We start from the raw sequence: 24006 nt of genomic DNA, 5'->3' as shown, positions 1-24006 counted from the left end.
AATACCTAATGCATGCGGGGCTTAAAACCTAGATGATGGATTGATGGGTGCAGCAAACCACCATGGCACATGTATACCTGTGTAACAGACCTGCACGTTCTGCACATGTATCCCAGAACTTTAAAAATAATTTTTTTTTTAATTCTCAAAAGTAAAAATGTAATCTGTAAAACATTTGCCAAGGGTAGGTTTTGAAATAAAAGTTGCTGGTGTGCAAGGTCAGAGCTGGCTTTGTTTACGGAGGGTCCACCGGCTCTGGTGGTCGAGTGGCATCATCTCAAAGTTGTACTTTTGTTGTTGCTGCTGTTGAATCTTTTTAACTGCATGGTTGAGACCCCGTGGGTGTAACCGCTTCTCTCTGTCTCTGTTTTCAGAGTCGCAGTGCACGCTCTGCGGGGAGCCGGAAGGTGAGTATCTGACATGCTGCCTGGGGTGGGCGGGGGCCGCACGGCTCACAGGCGCGTGGCTGGTGACAATCTGCCATGAAACGCGTTGAAGAGAACCTTGAACATTGAGGACCCTTTCTGTGTGCTGTTTGATATGAACGTGAGTAAAATAATGGAAGCAAAGCGCGGGGTGAGCGTTAGGACTGAGCCGCTCATCTCTGAAGAAGAACTGGCTTTACCATCAAATTGCAATATTGTCTTTATTTTTTTTTGTTCTGGATCGATACATTTCCGTCAGCCTCTGCAAGGTCACAGAGGCTGATACAGGCTTATTGGCTTTAAGTGCATGAACCCAAGGTGCCAATGAACCTTGGCTGAGTCGGGTCTGGGAAGCCGTTCTCGATTGTCGGTGGCTCGGCCTGAGAGTGTGTGGGGCCTTTGCTGGCCGTGAGTGATGTTCACCAGTGTTGCTTATTTCACTTTCTGTGCAAGTCTCATGTGTTTTAAACACGTGGCAAAGCGGGGCCCTTGAGTCTGTTATTTGTTGACTGTTTGGAATGGAATCAGTGAAAGCCAGCATTGATGTAATATTTTTCGATGGTCTAATTGGAAAGAATAAGGAAAATGTGGTAAACGCCTGACCCCTATTAACGGGGTCTCTGAATTCACTGGAGCTTTGATTGCGAGGTCTGCTTTCAGCAGAAAGAGGCAAATCGGCTAGAAAACGAGTCAGCCTCGGGGAACACGGGACACTGCCAACCCCAGGGGTGTGCCTTTGGGTCAGAGCCCAGCCCAGCTCTGCTCCCACAGGAGAAACGATCCCAACCCGTGACTCTGAGAGCTGAGTGTTAAAGGCTTCTGTGCACTTGGGGCCACAGAAGCTCAGTTACATCCACTGGAAAGGCTCTTACCCGCAATTTAAAAAATAAAAAGTGAGTAGAGGGTTAACTTGGAACTTCTGTCAAACACTCAATTCCCTCATTTGGTGGTTAAGGGAAATATGACAAGGCTTTAAAACTTTTTCCTGTGTCATTTAGTAGGCATGGAATGCACAGATATATCCAGGATAAAGTCAGTTACTGTATATTTTAAAATCTTAAGCTTCACTTTTATGCAAAATATCAGACTTTGGATCCCTGGCCTTTCCAGAGTCAAAAGTAATGTGATGTTTTAGAGTCAGGTGGGTGGGGGCTGTTCCCAGGTGGAGCCTGGGATGCTGGTCTGGGTGTGGCAGAGGCCTCCTGTGATGGGGAAGCCTCAGGTCCTTTCTCCTGGAGACGCCAAGGCTGCTGCAGAGGATGATGAAATTCTACAGCCTGTCTGTTGGGTGTTTGAAAGCTTTGTTATTTCTTATCATTATAACTTCCGTTGCCATTCCCACCATGGAAAGCATATCATGCTTTGAGTTCATTTTTCATTCTCTTTCCCCCAACCCCCTATCGAGAGTTTTCAGTGTGTGAGAGAAATTGTGAAATATAAAACCTTGTAAATAGTGGTTTAAACACATTGCATCTTGCTTTTCATCTACTTGTTTCTAATAACAAATGTCTGCCTCTGCCAAGGACAGTGGCCCGCATGGGGTGTGTTTTGTTGTCGCGTGCCACTTAGTGTTGTCATGAAAAGAAGCGTTTGGTCCCAGTAAGTCAGAATCAGTGATGTTTGGAGGCGAGGGTTTGGACCGAATGAAGGCTGGTAAATCACCCCGGAGTCCTGGCTCAGGGATGGATGTTGGATGATTTCTGGGATTGACTCTAGAAGGGACCTTGGCTCACCCAGGCTGACTTGGGACTACCAGAGTTGTCCAGAGCATGGGGAGGTGGGCTGGCTCCCTCGGGGCACTCCAGCCTCAGGTCTGTGGCCTTTCAGGCCCAGCACCACCAGAGGTCAGACCAGAGTGTGCAGTCCTGGGCAATCTCAGGGTCGCTTCCCCTGGTCACCTGCCTTAGCTTGACCTCCACATCACACATACTGTCGGCTCACAGCAAACGTGTGACAGTGGGGCGGGGAGGGGGAGAGACGTGCTCGTTGCTGCTGTAGGGGCAGGTCAGCTTCCTGATGTTTAAAACGAGACAGACTGGGAGGGCAGGTCCGCTTCCGGATGTTTAAAACAAGACAGACTGGACTCCAAATAAGAGTCCCCCTGTCCGGTGGGGAGCCCCGCAGAAGTCGGGGGGCTCTCCAGCTAAGGGTGGCGGGGGAGGGGCTGGGCAGTGGGGGGTGGGGCTCATTGCTCTGGCCTGCCCCTCCCCGCTGGGCCACAGTTCTCTGAAGCTGCCCGGGTGTTTCAGACGTGTGAGTGCGGTTGCTCCAGATCAGGGAGGAGGACGGGCTCAGGGCGAGGTCTCAGCTGTGGTTTAGTTTCCGCAAAGCACTGTCATATGAATATTCATACATTTTTAAAATCATTTAAGTAATTAGTCTAAGTGAGAGCTGGCTGGGCGCAGAGAGTGGAATCTGAAATCAGCGTTTTTGTTCGATAATTTCTTCTGCAGCTTCTGTGAGTTAACTCATAAATGTTGTGGCACAGAAATGGCCAGCCAGAGGCTGGTGGCAGCACGCGCGGCTTGGATGTGGGTGTGCAGCACTCATTACATCCAGAAGGTGAAGGCACCACCTCATTTAGCGTCTCTCTTTCTTGTCAGAAAGCTGTTAACAGCCTTTGGTGGCTAAGCCGGTGAAGTGGGAAACACCTATTTGCATTTTAATGATTAGTTCTTTCAGTGAGAGCTAGTTCTTTGGATCCAGATTGAATAATTAGCCTGGTCTCAGATGATAATATCTGTCAAACACGACCTGGGACAAAGTTTACAGGATGCTGGAGACCTCAGAATTCTATAGCTGGGGAAGCTCTACAATGGTGTGGCCTATTTTTCAGAGAACTTAAAATTTTAATTATATATAAAATGTAGATCATGATCTCAATATGCAAATTACTTACGTGTTCTGTATTACAAGATTTTGAAACTTGTGAGACTATGTTTTCATGAAATAAAAATGTTTAATAGATTGATTATTATTTATTGGTACCTTTGTTCCTACCAAGAATATGCGGACAGCCCAACGCTAAATCCTTGAAATGCAGCGTGGCGTGAAAATGGAATGACAGTTTGCTTCACGAGGTTCTTGATGCCTTTACCAGGAATGCAGTTTCTGCAGTGTTCTGCTTTGCAGAGACCTCTGCTAATAATAATCATAAATTTACTAAGAACAATCTCAGTTGTCATCATAATTTGCCAGTTTAATACTAAGATGGTCTCAATTTGTATCATTTTCTTAGTGATTCCTGTTACCTTTTAGATGAAGGCAGTAACCAGATACTATAGAGCGATAAGATGGCAGGCTGGTTTATCTTGACATAGCAAAAATTCGTGTGTGATATAATCTGTCAATTTAATATAGGAAAATAAGAGTACATGATTCTTTTTACACTTTATTGACAGGTGCGTGATACTACTTGCTTTTCAACTAGAACACGAGAAAATGTATGGACATTGGGTGGGGTCACGGATGTCAGTTCATGGATGTGTCTGTTGGTTTACATTTTTATGGCTTGATTTGTTACCATAGCAGATAGATTTTCCGAGGTAGGAAGACAGATAATGATGCCTGGCGGGGCCGGGAGAACGTATCTGAAATCCACAGCGATGGGATAACAGTGTCTTAGATCCGTGTTATTTGCCCCCATTAAAACTAAGAAATAAAATAAGCTATTAATATTACTATATAAATGTAGCATGAGAAAATGCTACAAAAATGTTGGGATACGTTGACATGAAAGATTCTTTAGCAATAGAGGCCTTAAGATTGGAATTTTAAGACACAATAGATGATTTGTGATGGCAGAAATATATATTGGATTACCTGGGTAATGTTTTAGAAATTCCAGGCAAAAAGCAAAATGCAAGTCTTAAAAAAAACTAAGTAGTTTAAGGTAGGAGATTTTCTTTCTAAATCTGTTTTCGTTTTTGTTGTTTTTACTTTGGTTATTGGAAAACACAATCTGCATGCTGCCCTGGGAATTTTGGGAAGACAAACAGAATCTTATATTTTATCACAAGTAGGAGGAACTCAGGTCATCTCTTCTCCCTTCATAACTCATAATCAAGATATTGGGCAAGTTTTCCTGAAGTTAGTAGCATGAAGTTCTTGATTTTTAAATGTAAGATATTTAAGATTTTCCCCACAAGTGACTCAAAACAATGCAGTCTCCTTAGTGGTTTTTTTGTTTTTAACCTTAATTGAACGTGTGTCGTCTTGACATTTTAAGACCTCTTAACAATTCTGGGGATAAAAATGATAGAGTTCCTCCTTGAAATTGCATATTGAAGAGCTTAGAAAGTACCCGCAGCCCTGTTCCCTGCTCTCTGTGGAGAGGAAAGGCACCACCTCTTCAAAGAGGGCTGCCACCCCGTCTCTCTAAGACCATACCTTTTTCATTGAATGCTCTGTATAAAAATGGTCTTTTCTGATTGCTATTTGTGGTTTTCAGTGATTATTGTTGCTTAAGAACTAAAAAGTTCAACTAATATTTGAAGGAAAACAGACTCAGCTCCAGCCAGTCCGTCTTCTAGGACCTGAATATGGTTAGGGTTTTAGTGGAAATCAGGAAACAGTCTCTAAGGTAAGAGACAGAATACTGCTCCTCTCTTACCCCAGATGGAAGACTGAGTTGACCCCTGTCCCATGCCCACTAAGAATAAATAAAATACTGTACAATTTGTAACAAAATTTATTTCAGTGCATAGTTGAGCTTGGATGAAAACAAAAGAAAGGGGATCCCCTGAGCCCCAAGAACTAAGAAGGAATTCCAGCCAGGGGATCAGCACGAGTTCCAGCTGCAGTAGTTCCTGAGATGCAATCCCAGAAAGGGGCCTGGGATGGGGCTGGGATTGCAGTCTGTGTCCTGTGAGGCAGGGGTGGTGGAAACACTGGAACTGAGCCTCTTGAATCAAACCCAGACACTCACCCAGCTTCCCCGTTTGTGAGAAAAGAACTGGAAAAACATGCCTGAGAAAGTGTGGAGGAAGCTTATCACACATCCAGGGCTGTTGGTAGGTCATAAAATTACCAACAAGAAACGCACACTCCAGGTATGGATCTGAGATCTGAATTTATATTACCTGTGTGTTGCAGAAGGACAACATGGTGACATTCATATGAAAGTTGTTCCAAAATCAATTATGATTCTGTCTGAACCTAAGGGCTCTGGCAGAATCAAAATCACAAACTATCTACACAGAATTCTTGACAACATAGGGATCAAAGGACTTCTCCACTATAAAATAGTACCCACTTTAGATAAACATACAGAAAAGAATATAATTCATATAAAGAAACTTTAAGGAAGTGATATGGTTTGGCTGTGTCCCCACCCAAATCTCATCTTGATTTGTCGCTCCCATAATCCCCATGTGCCATGGGAGGGACCTGGTGGGAGGTAATTGAATCATGGGGGTGAGTCTTTCCTGTGCTGCTCTCATGATAGTGAATAAGTCTGACAATATCTAATGGTTTTATAAAGGGCAGTTCCCCTGCACAGACTCTCTTGCCTGCCGCCATGTAAGACATGCCATTGCTCCTCCTTTGCCTTCCGCCATGATTGTGAGACCTCCCCAGCCAAGTGGAACTGAGTCCATTAAACCTCTTTTTAAAAATAAATTACCAAGTCTCAAGTATTTCTTCATAGCACTATGAAAATGAAATAATATGGGGAGTAAGAGGACACAACAGGAGAATGAACAACCAAAGCCCTATAAATAATAGACTTGCCTAGATATTGGATACATTTACAAGTATTAAATAGATTTTCAAAAGAAACAGGAACCATAATTGTAAGAAGTGTCTATTATGAGGAAATAAAGACTTAAAAACAAACAGAATATCTGGAAACAAGATAGGTCGTTTAAATAGACCACTATGTGGATATATTATTAGAAAGTAGATTAGACAGAGCTGAAAAGAGAATTGCCAAACTGGAAACTAGATATTAGGATATTACCTAGAACTTTGCATAAAAAAATATAAAGGGAAATAGAATTAAGATGCATGGAAGATGGCTTGAGAAACACAAACACATACCTGGAATTAAATGAGAAATTAAAAAACAATGGGGAGAAAGGAGAAGTGGCATTAGTCAAAGAAGTAAAGGTCAATATTTTCCTAGAACTGAAGACATTTATTCAGCCTCTTTGATCTAAAGACTCCTAAGACTGAAGCCAGACAAGTACAGACACTCCCATGCCTTCTAAAGTGAAACCACAGAATAGGAGACAAAGAATCAATAAAGCCAGAGAGAATACAGACAGATGTACTTGATTTTCAGGAGACTTTTTATAGTCAATATTGATGCCAGATGACATTGGAATAATGTCTAAGAATTTCTGAGACAATAAAGAGAGTGAATAAAATGCAAAATATTTAATGTAAAGGTGAATAGAAGAGGAGACAGGTAGGAGAGGGGAGAGAAAAAGGCTCAGACAACATAAAGCACATGGTAGGATGACTCAGGTATTTTCATAGATAAAATCATTGTTTAATGATAAAGGGAATCTGCTCCAAGAAGCTATAAGAACCATCCACTTTAGAATAGATTCAAGATATGCAAAGAAAAAAAATAACTACAAGGAGAAACCAACAAATGAAAAATTATGGCAGGAGGCACCCTTGTCTAAGGATACAGAACCTCATTGAAGGGAGTGGGTCCCACCCAGCAAAGGAAGAGATGCTCTGAAAGGGGTTTCCCTGGCCCCCAGCATTCCCAACAGGGATGCTGTCTACTGTCTGCTGAAGGGGTTCTTGCCAAGTTCACAAAGTTTAATTTTTTGCTTGACTTCAGTCCTTTTTTGGCTTATGTGGTGTTTTAGCAAGCACTTCTCCAAGCAGCCATGCTTTTATTGGAAATATTTGCAGGACCCTTCTGGTTTCGAGATGAGCACAGATTCACCTGGGTGACATTCTCTCTATTGGGCAAGGTGTGGAGCAGGAAGCAGCATCTCTACTCTCCCTTCCCAGGGTCCTCAGAAGCTCCAAGAATTCCTCTCCACATCACCCTGGTCTTTATGGCCAGCCATAAATAACTGTTACCAAAGCATAAGTGGATCATATCATTTCCTTCCTTAAATGTTGTCAGTTCTTCCTCTGTTGGATAAATTCCACATTCATAATCTTGCCCCTACTGGTCTGTCCAGTACTATTTAACCACATATGAAATAGGCACCCTCTGTTCTCAGTCACCACACACTGACATCCAGGTCCGTGGGTGCACCTGGGACATTGAAGGCTTTACAATAAAAGCACGATACAGTGATGGGGGAGGAGGGCTGTTGAGTGCAGACCGAGTGTGTGTGTAGGTGTTTGTGTGTGTATTTTATGAACAAAGAGAGAGCTGTTGAGGAATATTTTGGAACACCCCTCTCTCCCCACTGTGTGTGCAGCTTCTGCTAGGATAAGGAACGGCTTGCTCATCAATTCGTTATCCCAGCAGAAGTTGCACACACAGCGGGGCGAGGGGATGTGTAATAGTTTGTATTAAAAATAAAAAGGGGCCAGGCGCGGTGGCTGATGCCTGTAATCCCAGCACTTTGGGAGGCCTAGGTGGGTGGATCACAAGGTCAGGAGATCAAGACCATCCTGGCTATCATGGTGAAACCCCGTCTCTAGTAAAAATACAAAAACAAAATTAGCCGGGCATGGTGGCAGGCACCTGTAGTCGCAGCTACTCGGGAGGCTGAGGCAGGAGAATGGCATGAACCCGGGAGGCGGAGCTTGCAGTGAGTCAAGATCGTGCCACTGCACTCCAGCCTGGGCAACAGAGTGAGACTCCATCTAAAAATAAATAAATAAAATAAATAGCCATGTGGGTACAGTAGCTCATGCCTGTAATCCCAGCACTTCAGGAGGCTGAGGCGGGTGGATCACTTGAGGTCAGGAGCTCGAGACCAGTCTGACCAACATGGTGAAACCCCAATTCTACTAAAAATACAAAAATTAGCCGGGTGTGGTGGCAGGCGCCTGTCATCCCAGGAACTTGGGAGGCTGAGACTTGCTTGAACCCAGGAGGTGGAGGTTGCAGTGAGCTGAGATTGTGCCACTGCACTCCAGCCTGGGAGACAAAGCGAAATTCCAGCTCAAAATTAAGTAAATGAATAAATAGGTCTAGAAAAAGACCTCCGGGGTCAGCTCAGGCACCATTTCCCTGATGAGACCCCCACGCCCTCCCTGTCGCCGGCCCCTCCGTAGCGCTCTTTTGGGCTTCCTTTGACGCCCCTTTCCTTTTTCTCCTCTGCAGATGTCTACTGGGGCCGAATGTGTGTCCCACGCTGAGCTTAGTGCTGCTCCTATGGGAACTCTGAGCATGGGAACTGGTTTTTCCTCCACCACACCCACCCTAGTCCTCTGCATTTCATAGCCATGTATTTGTGAATCAAATACATAAAGCTGGCTTAATGGATGTCAGTTCTTATTACAATATAAGTGCTGCATTTAGAATCAGAGGTGATGCCACAGCTATTAAATATGATAAGACAGTGAAATGGGGATGAATTGCACACACCATCTGGTATCTGAGACTGCAACAATTGCCCATTTATGCAGAATGTTATAAAATTTACAAACGCTAATTTGCAACTTTCTTTCTTTTTAAGAAATAATATCCAATATCAGAGGTTCAGGTATTCTGGCATTGAAATAATTTCACCTCAGTGATAGGCTCAGGAATACATAAATATTTTATATTTTTGGTCACTGGGTAATTTAAATATCAGGCCATGGGTTTAGTGTGATTAGAGAAAATACTGTCTCTTTTCTTTTTGCTAAACATGCCTAATTATTGAATTTTGAAGCATATTTGGGAGATGGAAATATATGCAATTGAATGTTGAGGAAAAGAAGTATTAGAATTATTCTCAGTAATTCATAATAAGCTCATTTGCAATATTGAAAAAATCGGCTAAAGAGAGACATTTAATGTGGGATAGAGCCTGACAGCTGTCTTCCATGTGAGAATGTCACCATCTCAAAACCAAGAACTTTGTTTTAAAATTAGAACATCACTTGTGCCGTCTCACAAGAAGCATAAAATACCCCCAGTTTAACGTCTTTCCGTTGATCATCTGAGAATCAAGTATCCTTAAGAGGATTCTTATCATCCTGAGCTCCAGGAGTACAAAGATGTTGAGTGGTTATTAGATTTCCTGAGAGTTACATGTCTCTGCAGAAGCCACATTATCTCAACTTATTATTTGTTTCTTTAAAAAGTTAAAAACGTTTCCTAATCATGTACCTCATGCTGCACACTGGGAAATGTGAGCATTGTTCTGGGGTCTCACTCTGACTTGGCAGGTGCCAAGACATTTTCAAAGACAAAGAAGCTTTTATTTGACTTAGACCTTCAGGGTAAGTCGGCTTTGTGGTAGAATGACATGGCCACAGCCAACAGCAGCGGGGCCCTCAGCTCTTTCTGCAGCTGATTCTACAGACAACTCAGCCATAGTCCTTGGTCTGAGATGAATCTTGGAGGGAGACCAGAGACAAGAGAATTCCCTGATAAACTGGTAGGGTGTACAGATGTGAATTCATCAAGTCTAAATATCCTGGGCTCCTAAGCAACTGCACGTTGGCCCACCCCTTTGTCGGTGGACCCGTCTGCCCCCTCTTCTCTGGGCCGTGCTCGTCACTGCTTCCTTCCCTGCCCTTCTCCTGGATTTTCTTCATTTTCCTGCCTGCATTTCACAGCAGTAAATGAGTCCCAGGACACCATGCTGGGTGCCGGGAGGAGGAGCCAGAGGGTGTTCCAGGCTTGAGCTTCCAGCCTGCAGAGGCTCCTGGTACAGGGAGGACCAGACCTTCTAGAAAGACCACCCCGTGTGGCACCACGTGGCTCTGTGCCTTCACAGAGCAGGTGCAACGAGCCCAGGTCAGACCGTCCACCTTCCTGTAACACTTGCTCCAGGGCTTGTGTTTATAGATTTGAGCTGTCTTTTAGATATTCTTTGTCTGTTTATGTAACTGGGAGAAATGAGAATCCCTTTGCCCTGAAACCCCATATTATTGTGGCTATAAATCCCTAATTGTGCCCTCCTCTCTGATTGGCACATCTAACAACAATGTTACCAATTACGAAGGACTGAAATTTTTGCAGCACCCACCTTTGCAAAATGACCTTGGAAGGCAATCACCCCAGAATAGGATGACTGTGCGCCCCCTCCCCCAGCCAATCTTGCTATCAGATGACCCAGAACTCAAGCTGCAAACCTAGAAATAAGCAAAAAAGGCTGGCGAGGATTTTTAGATACTGACATTGTATTTTTAAAGCTAGAGAATCACCATGGTGTGATGGGCACACCAGAAGTCCTGGAACCAAAAAGGCAAACTCGCTGGGTGACTCAGTTTCTAAAAAAAATTGAACTCAATCTTCATTTCCTCTTCATGGACCGTGGAGAGGCACATGCAGAATCCCGCATGTGGAAGACATTGTGTATCCTGAAACCGGTGTTTTCCTGGGCGGGGACGTTTTCATCACAGGCTGTGCCTTTCTCAACATGCAGTAGTGGGTGGTCCTTTCCCATTTCCCTTTGGGGTCCTGGTCTCTCCCGATGAAGTAGACCCTCTTCCTTCTCCCTGCAGACACCTGTGTTCCACCCAGAGCCCACGACTTGGTTGACCGACCATGACGCAATGCTTTCTCCTGCTGGCCATGGGTCACTCTGATTTTTTTTTTTTCTTTTTTTTGAGACAGTCTCTCACTCTGTCGCCCAGGCTGGAGTGAGTGGTGCCATCTCTGCTCACTGCAAGCTCCACCTCCCCGGTTCACACCATTCTCCTGCCTCAGCCTCCTGAGTAGCTGGGACTACAGGCGCCCACCACCACACATGGCTAGTTTTTTATATTTTTAGTAGAGACGGGTTTTCCCATGTTAGCCAGGATGGTCTCGATCTCCTGACCTCGTGATCCGCCCGCCTCGGCCTCCCAAAGTGCCGGGATTACAGGTGTGAACCATAGTGCCTGGCCGCTCTGATTCTTAAAAACCAGGTGGGTCTTGTCTCACCAAGATGGGAAGCCACATGCAGGACGTTGTGTGTAGTCGACAGCATGGGACTGGGAATATGAGAGCTGTGAACCGTACACACAGGACTCGGATCAATGGAGAAGCAACGTCTGCGGACGTGCTAGAACAACAGCTCTGAAAAATGTCCAGAAATAGAAGGAGAAGTAGAACCTGTAATGTGGGCAATGGGGAGAATGAAGGTGATTATTGATCATCACAGCCTCATTGACTTATAGGATGCAGAAGCATTTGTTTTGCTTTAAAAATCGTTTACAGTATACATGTCCTCTGTTTCCACTCTTGCCTTACGTCCAAGATTGACTTAGGAGAAATGCAGGTTCCAAGCCTGGCAGACAGAGTCAGGCCAGGAACCAGGTACCAGTCTTAACCTCTTCACCATTAATTCAAAGTGGGGGCTTCTTAAGAACCTAACTTCTCAGACCCTGACGTTCTCCTTGTAAAATTCCCTTTGCCTTAAAATTCTGTGTCTCTGTGTGTGTGTGTCTCTGTGTGTGTGTGTGTGTCTCTCTATTTGTATCTCTGTGTGTGTCTATTTGTATCTCTGTGTGTGCGTGTCTCTGTGTGTGTCTACCTCTTTGTCTCCCTCTGTGTGTGTCTACCACTCTCTGTGTCTGTGTGTGCGTGTGTCTACCTCTGGGTGTGTCTCTCTATTTGTGTCTCTGGGTGTGTGTCTGTGTGTGTGTGTGTCTGCCTCTCTCTGTGTGTCTGTGTGTGTGTGTTTCTCTCTGTGTGCGTCTACCTCTGTATGTGTGTGTGTATCTCTCTATTTGTGTCTGTGTGTGTGTCTCTGTGTGTGTGTGTCCGCCTCTCTCTGTGTCTCTATGTGTCTGTGTGTGTCTGCCTCTCTGTGTGTGTCTACAGAGTGAAGCCTGTGCTGTCAGGGTCTGGTTTTTATTTTCTGGATATTCTACATAAATTTGGTTTCCACAACTGTATACACCATTGACCTGCTACTTAGTAAAACTCTGTTTCTTATTGTTAGACGTGTTGCAAAAAGGCAGATGGGAAGTAATTTTTTAAATTTCAGAATTGTAATGACGGATGACCCATTTCCTAATACTGCAATTCTCAAATTCTTTCCCAAGGTCTTCGTGAAATCAGTAGTGGTGAATTTTGGCAGATTAACCATTACCAAATAAAATTATTAAATAATTAATTAAATCATAAACCCACAAAAAAGAAAATATGTGAAGAGGGGAAAACAGCATATACATTAGGAGCCAAGATTAGAGCCAAACAGGCCGTGGTAAAAATCCAGCTTTCTCCACCTCGCACTGCGAGATGTCCAGTGTGGTGGGACCTCACGGTGTCTGGAGTCCTCAGCCAGGAGGGGTGAAAGGGCACCCATCTCCATGCGATTTTGAAAGTTATGCTCTTTAAGCACAATGCGTGGCACACAGTGGGGACGTAGTGACTTCTGTTTTATTTTTATTCTGGAGACTTGACTTGATGAACTTCCTTGTTCATTTCTTGATTATTCACTTCTTGTGTCTTGCGCCAAGCCCATTTATCAGGCATTACATGAGTGCCGAGGAAGCACAGGCACAAACGAGATAGTTGTACATCCAAGAAACATCTGAAAATTCAATCAATAGTTGCAATAAATAGTTGTAAATACAGCAGTAGTTGTACTGTAATGATGATGAATATTGATCTACTGTTTTATAAAAATGGTTCCCACAAATGGTGAACTCACAGAAACAGAGTAGAATGGTGTCTGCCAGGGCTCAGGGGGAGGGGAAATGGGACAATGTTGGTTGAAGGCTACAAACTTGTTGTTTAAGATGAATAAATTCTGGAGATCCAGTTAGAATGATGTCTTTTTAATTTTTACATATTTATGAATTTATTTTTTAAGAGAGTCTTGTTCTATCGCCCAGGCTGGAGTGCAGTGGTGCAACCTCAGCTCACTGCAACCTCCACCGGATGCAAGTGATTCTCCTGCCTCAGCTTCCCAACTAGCTGGGACTACAGATGTGTGCCAACACACCCAGCTAGCTTGGGTATTTTTTTTTAGAAGAGATGGATTTCACTACATGTTGACCAGGCTTGTCTTGAACTCCTGACCTCAGGTGATCCGCCTGCCTCAGGCTCCCAAAGTGCTGGGATTACAGGCGGGAGACACCGTGCTTGGCCTACAATGATTATTCTCCATTTTCTCAAATAAAAAATAAGAAAGTTAATGTACTCACATTTTAAAAGCAATTAGAATACCCTTATTCTAGGTGAAATGTAAGACAAATTGAATTTGAGTTGGTATTTCTGCAGTTAGAGATAGAAACATCAACTCAGTTTATGTGAGTGAACGTATACAATGCATAGCAGGTCCGCAGTGTGCCAGTGTGCTGTGGTAGGGGCCAAGGAATTTCCAAAAAGTGAGATCTAGCGGGAACAGAAAGCTTTTATATTATATAGAAGTTTTATGTATAGAAGTTAGGCATCTATATATAAAACATTATATATATATATATATATATCATATATTACATATAAATGTTTACATAGAATATATATTTCACATCTGTTTCATATAAATAAATCTATATATCATATAAATTCTGTAACATTTTAAACTTTGTTTTATGATCGTGCCAAAGCAGCACGAATGATTTCAGCTGTGGAGAGGAATAATCGAGTGTGAAGTGCTGGATATGGGGGAAGCGTTTGATAAATGGTGCGCAGGACCCTATAGGAAGGCCAGGCCTGAGGAACATGGTGTTGAGGTTTGAGGGTCTGTAGGACTCAGACCATGGGTGACTCTTCCCATCATGCTACAGACATCTCTCCAGAGCTAAGAAGGTCCATGAGCTGCAGGCCTACAAGTCCCTCTCACTGTTGCAGGTGTCTGTAGAGGCTTTGGGGGCAGAAGGATGTGTAGTTTCCATCAAATTTCCATGGAGATTCATGACCCCGTAAAAGGTGAAAAGAACTGCTTCCGTGGTGTGGGTTATGGAACCTGGGAAGGAATATTTAGAGTGTGTTGACATTCCAAAGCCATCTGGGTCCACCTCTGCCTTGGACATCTCCAACAAAGTCCATTTGACCACTGGGGTTGATCCTGGTCCGGCTCCTGAATTTTTATCTCAGGCCCATTCTTATGATAAAAATGAGTAAATGGTAGCTGTGGATAACTATGGAGAGCTGTCTCTGGAAGGTGTTTGTCTGAGTGGACCTGGCTGAGTTAGTCTACAGGCGGGCCCTCCCTCTAGTCAGAAACACACATGCACCCCAATGCCCAGTACTTGGGTGTGGAAAGAGGTGGGAGCTGTAGGAAGTCTGGGAGCTGCCTGGGCTGCTCTGAGAGAGCCCTGCTGGGGACTCGAGTCCCTGCTGCCAGATGGGCATTTGCGTGGGAGCATCAGGCACAGCTCACATCCCTAAATCACCCCAGGCCACGCAGTGGCTGTGAAGTGAAGACCCGGGGGGTCAATGTGCCTTTACGTCCCACCGTAACTTGACGAGGTTTATGCTCATGATGGGTGACCAGGAGTCTCGAGCTGCAGCAGTTCACACGCTCAGGTGTGGACGGCCGGCAGGAACGTCCTGCTCTGCTGGTTCAGACGTGCAGTGACGGCTTTATCATGTGCAGAGGCAGCTCCATCCTTCCCAGAAGCCCCTGGCTCTGCACAGGCCCTTGGAGTTTACTGCATGCAAATGTTGGCCTGAATTTGAATTTAATCCAAATTCTCCAGCCCACATGGTACCTCTGCTCAAAGCTGCTTCTAATGAATCAGGATATATGCTGCATGTAAAATTAAGATAAAGTTGTTGCAGAATTCCCAGGGAGGTAAGTGGGATTCTGTTCAAAGAGTGAGAGGCTGGAATGACATTGGTGTAGAATTCCCAGTGGGGGACTTTAAATGAAATTTATGGACTTTAATATCTTCATGTACAGCTGGGAATCTGCTCTGACTCTGGACAATAAGGTGTGTGCTCACTAATGCTCTTTGTGATTTTGAAACCAGTTCCAAACCTGAGTCATTCAGTAACCATTTTTCATATATGAAAGTCTTGTCAATTTAAATAATAGCTTTGAGATAAAATCGTTAGAATTCTAACAGCGTAACGGCTCTGTTCAGCATATCTGAATTTGCAAGAGTCAGATATTTTTACATTTATAGATAATTCTAAAATTATATCTTCAGTTTGTAACTTAATATTTTAAAATTAAAATAAATACTTTATTTATATTTCAAATAAATCTTAAATTTATTTAACAAAATTATTTAAAATCGTGAACTCTTCCCCACCCACCGTAAATGTACTGAAATGGCACACGCATGACACACAACCACACATGTGCCCCCACACATACACACATAATTTCATGTGAACATGAAAATAAGCTAACACATATAAGAACATAAACCATAAAATGAGTGACTTTGGATTTGTTTTCTGAGATTGTTGTTTTCATTTATCTTTTTGTTTGTTTGTTTGTTTGCTGTAATTGTTGTCAAGCGGAACTAAAGCTAAGAATTCCATACCGAACATTCAGGCTGGATGTTTGGTATGTAATTCCAAACAAAAGGAAGCAAGGAACCCTCTTTCTTTTAATTTACCAACTTAAAATGCTCTCTGGCTTTAATTCGTTTGGTAGCAGCTACTTTATGAATATTCCTTGTAGACCCCACCTCATCCAGCACTAGGAATTGCCGCAGCCATAAGTGAGTGTTCACTGCCTGCTGCTGTGCCCGTAGTCCCAGCTGTCTGATTCATGACCCTGTCTGTTGCTTGCTCTACTGCAGACGGACAGACAGAGCCCACAGTGGTGGAGGCTCCAGCCCAGGCAGAGAGGGTCCCTGAGGACCTGTGTTTTAATTTTGAGCACTGGCTCAGTGCCATGGTCCCAGTGCCTCCCTGAGTTACACAGACCAGCTCTGGAGTTATTATGTATAAAACCTGATCCCAATGTTAAGAGGAGGGAAAAATAATTCCTTTGGGATCACATGGTCCAGCTCCCTCAGTCTGCAATGAGGGAACTGGGGCTCAGAGAGTCAGAGTAGCTTACTAGATGCTTACAGAGCAGATAGAACCAGGTACACACTCTAGCTTGGGCAGGGAATTTGGAATTAAAAAAACACACGCACACAACAATAGGTTTGCAGCCCAGATGCTGAAGGAGTGCTCACATCCATCGCATTTACCACAAGACCTTGGGCACTGGTCCCGGGGCCATCCGGAGATGACTTCATTCTCCAATCAGACATCAGCGTCAATCCCAGATGCAGGTGGAACTCGCAACAGCATCATTTTCATGCAAACTGAATTTATTTTCATTCCCAGATCTTCATGAAGACAAAAAGATACTGCAAAACCTCTCTTTGTAAGAAGTATATAGGAAAAGGGTCCAAGTAATTGTCACTCTAGGGCTTCTGGAACTTTGTCCCTGTATGAGTCATGGTTCTCTAGAGGGACAGAACTGATAGGAGATATATATATAAAATATAGGTGAGCTTATTAAGTATTAACTCACAGAATCACAAGGTCCCACAATAGGCTGTCTGCAGGCTGAGGAGCAAGGAGAGCCAGTCCCAGTCCCCAGACTGAAGAACCTGGAGTCCGATGCTTGAGGGCAGGAAGCATCCAGCATGGGAGAAGGGTGTAGGCTGGGAGGCCATGTCAGTCTCTCTTCACATTTTTCTGCGGCTTTATCTTCTAGCTGTGCTGGCAGCTGATTAGATGGTGCCCACCTGGACTGAGGGTGGGGACGCCTTCCCCAGCCACTGACTCAAATGTTAATCTTCTTAGGCCCCACCCTCACAGACACACCCAGGATCATACTTTGCATCCTTCAGTCAAGTTGACACTCAGTATTAACCATCACAGTCCCCAGTCTGAAAAGAGCAAAATACATGAAATTCCATGCAAAATAAGGATTTGAGAGAGATCTATAAGGACTAAAATAAAAGATGCTTTTTGTAAAAATCAATATTGCCCTTTGGGAAACATTCATTAATGTGTATTTGCCATGTATAAATGCTGTCCTCTATTTCTCTAATCTTTTTACTTTGACCTTCTTACAAAAGAGAACAGCTGTAATATATAACTAAGGAAAATGAAACGGAAACTCGCCGTCATCCTGCCGCGGAGAGACTCAGGCATTGCTCACGCACTTGCCCTCTCTCCCAACTCCAATTGCCACCACCCTCCACCCTCGCTCTCAATGTTACATTTCTTTTATAACAACCTAAAAAATCATGATAGCTGCTTTTTTACCCAAAACACTATGAAAGTGATACTTCAACATTAGGGTCTTGGACGGACACATGAATTGACTTGGAATGTAGATTTTCATCAGGCACTGTCAGATGGAACCAGTTTGGATCCTGGCCACACGTTGGTAAACCCGCCTGGCTTTGCTGAGTGGGTGCTGGGGAGGGAAAGGTGAGGGGAGGGGGACGGGAGGGCTGCTGAGGTGGCATCTTCACTTTGCTTGTGTGTGTATCTTCACGTATTCCACCTGTACTTTACCCTGAAGGTGTTTCTCTTGCTATAGTTTTCACTTTAAGTGCGGTTTGAGTACACGATGACCAGGAAGCCCAAAGGCAGGTGCGCCTGGTGTCGATGCTTTGACTTTCCGCCACACATCCCCGAATCCCTCTACAAAGTCTGCTTGGATGAGTAAAATGAGACATTCTTGCTCACATTTTATTGGCCAGATGTCTTGGTTTTCTTTAAATGTAGTGCTTATTGAAAATGTAAAGTTGTTTTCGTTGTTGAATTGATATTTTATACTGGAAAAAAGAACTTCAGTATCTTGGATGGGAAGACATTGTTATTTTCTCACTAAAATTAATAAAATTAGGTTTCCATGTCGTGGCAGAGTTTTCAGGAATGCCATGAGTAGGGAATAGGTGTTTTTTAATGGAATCATATAATATCAAATGTGTTCCTAAATATCATTTTTAGTGGTTGCATATTATTCCATTTTGTTGGCCTGCTGTGATTTACTGAATCAGTCTCTTGTAATGGAAATTTAAGCTGTTTCTAATCATTTTACTGATGTGAGTTGTACCTTTGGGAATACGTCTATAGCTTTATCTGTATGCTCCTTCGTGATTATTTCCTTAGGGCAGAATCTAGAAATCTCAGAAATATAGTGGTTCATTCCAAGTGTGACTATTTTACTAATGAATTTTTGGAACCCAGGAGTGACTTATAACATGTGCTTCTTCCCCATTCTGAAGTGGCAGACGTATATCTGTGCCTATGTAGCCCTTCCCCACGTGTTTGGAAACTGTATTTTGTTGTTGTTGTTGTTACTTCAAATAATCTAGACAGCTTGTTTTTGGTAGGCTCTAGACTAAGCACCAGGACTGTAGAAATTAAGAGGACACAGAGAAATACATATAGCAAGAAGCATATAAAACAAACATCTGACCTGTGATAGATGTGTGGGGTCGAAAGGTAATGGCCAGTTTTACCAGGAGGCAGGTGAATTAGAAAAAAAATAATTATGAAGCAGATGATTCTTGAGCTGTCTTGGTATCCAAGTATTAGCCCAGCAGATGAGTATCCAAGTATCAGCAGGCAGGTCAGTGTCTGAGTATCCAAGCGTTAACCTGGCAGGTCAGTATCCAAATATCCAAGTCTTAACCTGGCAGGTCAGTATCCGAGTATCCAAGTATCAGCCAGGCAGGTCAGTATCTGAGTATCCAGCTGTTAACCTGGCGGGTGAGTGTCCGAGTATCCAAGTGTTAACCCAAATGAGTGGGGGGGGGGGGGGGCTTCCAGGCTGGGGGCAGCTGCACTGAGCTCGGGCCAGGAATCAGCATGCCCATGTCAGGGAGCACCCCCTCCCTTGGCAGGGCCGGTTTGCTCTGAAACCTCACCTTCCTCTGCACATTTCTGTAAGGGTCCAACTCCCCACCCTTTGCTGGGGCAGGGACTGCACAAGGACAGTGAGGCAGATGTGTCCTGTCTGTGACAATGCTCAGCGGAAACATGATCTTGAATCTCAGTTAATTGAACATGATTCTAGATTGGGTACTGGGAGGGAGTTGGTAGGGATGGGAGCTCATCAAACACCTTAAAAAACAAATTATTATTTTTAATCATCTTTGTCAGTAGCAGCTTCTCAGTAGTCTCTTGCAATTTCAACATTCGGGACACATGCCTTTCTGTTTCTCGTTTATTCAGATGATGCCTCAGGCCAGGTCAGGTGAGGGAGTGGCATCCGTGCTCACGGAAGTCAGCAGAGCTGTGTTCTAGCTCTTTCTCCTCCATCAAAGAGCTGGATGACTTCAGACAAGCCACTCACTCCCTTGGGCTCCCAATTAATTTCCCTATAAAAGTGGAAAAGAAAATCTATATTCTTTCTAAGATCTCTTCCAGTTGTAAAGCTCCAGTGATTAGAAGAACAGAATTAGACAGCATGGTCCTTGACTTGAAAGAGCCTCAGCTCTCTGGGGACTCTGCTCGCCATGTCATCGGTGCAGTCGTGAACCTGGTCAATACTCAATTACTTTCCTTGTTGTTGGTTGAGGGATAAACGCCGAGAAGGATAAATGAATTCCAATACAATTAAATCCTTATGCTAACTTAACAAAACAACTGCATATCATTCTGTTTACTTACTGGTACTGTCAGTAACTTGATGAATCTTTAAAATTCGGATTTAGTAAAATTCAGCTTTGAATAAAAATGATGTATTTCTTTAGTCAAGCCGAGGATTTGTTGCAGAAAAGAGATCCCTGTGTAGCTGGTGCCGCCTTCTCTACTTCACCTCATCAGTGGTGTAACCCTCCTATCTATATGTTTTAGGCACAGGCAATTATAACTGCCTTTCGTTTGATAAATGGATTATGTAATGAAGATCCCTTGACAATGAAAGGCTTTAAGCCATAAAAACACTTTCAGTGTTCCATTGGATTAAACACAAACACTTCTTAGTCTTTCCAGAGGAGAGGAAGACTATGTATATGACTTTTTGGAAAATTTAATGTTTAGGGGATATTTATGCAGAAATGTCCTTCACATTGATGAATCCATGATTGTACATGAGTAAAGTCACTTATGATTTCTTTCAGTTAAAAGGAGGATACATAACATATAGAACATTAGCAGTAACGGGGAAGAAATGAACTGTACTCACCCCAGGGGATGTGCTTTAACTGTAAAAATTTACACAACAAGAACAAAATGTATTTTTCTAACTGGGACTTGGGCAACGTTGCAAATAGACGTGTCAGTAGTGTGCTTTGACAGGCTTATCTATGATAATTTTAAGTTAGGAAGTTCTTAACCTCAAATGCCCTTTGTAAGAACAGCGCTAACGTCCTTGGATCATTTTGTTATTAGGATTCGTCAGTTCCTTGATTCTGTGTTCTAGAATCTTCTTCAACTCAATTTCAATCCAATAAAATTTTATAACTGCCTGCCATGAACGAAGCTCTGTTTGGCACTTTATGTAAATATGTGGGCATAACTACGGTGTCTGTCTTAATTGATTTTACCAAGTATGAAAGTTAGATGTGTTCAAAACTAAGCTTCAAGGCAGAAATACGTATCCTAGTTAATATACCAAGAAGGTGCTGCAGAGGGAAATTGCAGTTCTAGGTGAATTAGATTCCTATGGCTGCATAATAGACTACTGTAAGCTTAGCAGTGGAACACAACACGCATGTGTCATCTTGGAGTGTGAGAGTCTGGGGTCTGGGAATGGCGTAGCTGGGTCTTCAGCAAGGCTGCCATGAAGGTGTCAGCTTGTGAGGCTTGGCTGAGTTGGTGCTGGCTTCCAAGCTCGCCCAGCCAGCTGGTAAGATTTATCTCCTTGTGGGCTGTAGGATTCGTGGCAGCTGCTTCAAAGCCAGCAACAGAGCAAGTGGCAAAGTGGCAGGCAGGATGGAGCCTCCTCACCATATCCCCTACTCACAGGAGAGACACCCAGGACCTTGGCCACCCTCTGTTGGGTAGAAGTCTCAGGCCCTGCCTACACCCCAATGAAGGGGTTCACACAGGTTCACACACAGGTTTGAGCACCAGGAGGCGGGGAGCCCAGGAGGCGCGTACATTCTGTCCACTGCACCAGGATGAAGAAGTAACGTGAACAGAAGTTCTGGACTTCGAGGAGCTTAGAATTTAGTACCTTGCTGACATGCACTCACATAAGGTCTGGAAGTTCTGAGCTTTCTGGTATGTGAATGCTCCTGTGACCTTAACCGATCCCCAAATGTGGCTTCAGGGTCGCATAATTCCTTTCAGTGACCTTAACCGATCCCCAAATGTGGCTTCAGGGTCGCATAATTCCTTTCATTCGTTCCTGATGGTTGTTCACCAGCTGGTTTGGGTGCCTCTGGGGTTTCCTCTTCATGAGCCAATTTTATTGATCAAATCTCATGAGTCCTGCTACTAAGGATTGGAACCATCTCTGCACTTAGTTTATAGCCCGGCTGTACTCCTAACCCCTTCCCATCTATTTCCTTGCAATTAAAAGTGATCCATGAATATTTAATTGAGGAACATTTTCTTAAAACCTACCTGTCACAATACTTATTTATCTCTATTTAATAAATATCTATTGATTTTCCCTGTATCAGAAAAGTACATGCCACTAGGTATTTAAATGGGAAGGTATTTAATAGGAGGATTTAGGAAACTAATATTTTGGGGGTCTGTAAAGGAGGAAGGATTTCTTGTGGCTCAAAGTTAAAGAACTTCATGGGAGAAGTGACATTTGATGTGTGTCTTGAGGAGTACAAGGAATTTCATTCAGTGAAGAATGGGAAGACCCCCAGCCACCAGGGCCCCTGTCAGCAGGTGCATGGGTCATGGGCATGGAGGGGAGGTAGGAGAGCTTGGTGCCACCTCCAGCTAGGCAGAGGAGTCTAAGGATAAGAGGCTGGAAGGGCAGCTTGGGGTCAGGTTGCCGTGCAAGCTTCATGTTTGCAGATGTCACCTGTAATGGGGAGATTCTTAAATGGGACGCAAAGGCCATCCTAGGGCTTAGGGTATCTTCAGCACTATCCCTGAAATCACATTCAAGTATTACATGCGTGTTCTGAGAACAAGTCTGTTGCGTTTGCATCAGATGCTGTATGGGGAATGTGGATTTGGAGCCAGCTGGAGGTGGATGGGGAATCCTAACCATAGCTCCATGATCTTGGTCAAGTAATGGCCTTCCTGAGCCTTCTCTGTAAAACTGAGATAAGAATAGTGCCCAGCTCAGAGAAAGCTGTAGGTTTCAATGAGATTATGTATGTCAAGTTCTTATCATAGTGCCTAACACACCGTAATTATTTACTTTTAAAAAATGTGTGTGTGTGTGTGCATATTACGAGTTTTAGTCTGTATCCTATCGATGTCTAAGCAGTGCTGACTTAACAACGTCAGAATGCAGATACCTTCAAAGTTGTAGATGTGGGTTTGGAGCCACGTGCTGCATTATGTTCTGTGAGAAATGGGTGATGGTGGAGGTGCCTCCACCCCCTTGCTCCCGGTGAAGGCAGCCTCTTGGGTGACTTCCTGTCATCATGACCTTGATTCTATTCCTAGTCCCTTAGGCACCCCCAGTGGCATACGGCTCAATGCGCAGTGAATATTCCAGGTTCCTGCACTTCCTCAGCCCTTCTGTCCCCTGGGCATAGGCTGAACATGCATCAGCCCTGGCAGAGATAGCCCTGGGCTCCCTGAGGTCACCTGCAGGGCTCAGACAGCATTAAAGACATGAGTGGAGACCCTGGGTTGACCAGTTCTGAGCACGTCCTCATTCTCATCGGGGAGCTGTTATTAATAAAATCCATACCCAGTCAAGAGTGCAGCACCAGTGTTCTTCATGAAATTCAGCTCCTCACACTCCCTAAGGCGGAGCTGACCAGGGAGAGGTGGCTGCCCTAGCTCCTTGGAAGGCTCCCCCGGGGGGTCAGCTGTATGAGATGGGAACAGGTGTGGAGGAACGCAGCCCCACCCCACCGGCCTTTGAACTGTGACATGGCTCCACCACACTGGGCTTTGATCGGGCCTGGGGGAGACGTTCAAACCACAGCCAGAGGGTCATGGGATGGTGTCAGTTACTGCTGATCCATGAGCATGCACCAGGGCTGAACCATCCGAACGTGGTGTGACCTGAACCCAGCGCCCTGGATTTGTCACTCTTCCGTTCCCTCAACAGCACCCAGGCTTTTCACATTCATAAAAGGTATGTGTCTTTGGGTATCACATGTTTGTTTTGATTTATTGAATATGAGTTATTTTAAAATAAAATACAAATGTATCATCCTTTGCTCTACTGAAAAGATGAATCACTTAAGCAGCTGCAGGAGACAGTTCCTTTCAGCCCGGGCGCTCGGCTTTGCTTCATTATAATTTCCAGTTTTCTATTTGCCTTTGCTTCAACTGCGGAAAGGAGTAGCGATGATACTGATACAATTTTCATTGAATATTCAGTTTTCCTTTCGTAAAAATTCGTTTTGCCACCTAACAAGCATTTGGAAAATGTTCATGCCCTTTGGCCTTGTCACTCTAATTCTGGGACATAATCCATGAAAGTAAGTAAATATTCAGAAAAAGCTTCAAGTATAGCATATTTACTGCCATTTTATTTATAAAAGCAAT

The 24006-nt window shown here is 43.9% G+C and overlaps 1 protein-coding gene across 1 annotated transcript in view; it reads left to right on the top strand.

The window, feature by feature from the left end:
* Positions 1-24006, top strand: part of DLGAP2 (DLG associated protein 2) — an 885559-nt gene that overhangs the window by 486000 nt on the left and 375553 nt on the right. The window contains exon 3 of the mRNA XM_026453900.2: positions 375-407. Within this exon, the coding sequence (XP_026309685.1) occupies positions 375-407 (33 nt within the window). The remainder of the gene's footprint in view (positions 1-374; positions 408-24006) is intronic.

This window comes from Piliocolobus tephrosceles, chromosome 7 (genome assembly GCF_002776525.5).
Source record: "Piliocolobus tephrosceles isolate RC106 chromosome 7, ASM277652v3, whole genome shotgun sequence".
Classification (NCBI taxonomy): Eukaryota; Metazoa; Chordata; class Mammalia; order Primates; family Cercopithecidae; genus Piliocolobus; species Piliocolobus tephrosceles.
The sequence above is the reverse complement of the archived record's forward strand: the minus strand, read 5'-3'. Positions and strand labels throughout refer to the sequence as shown.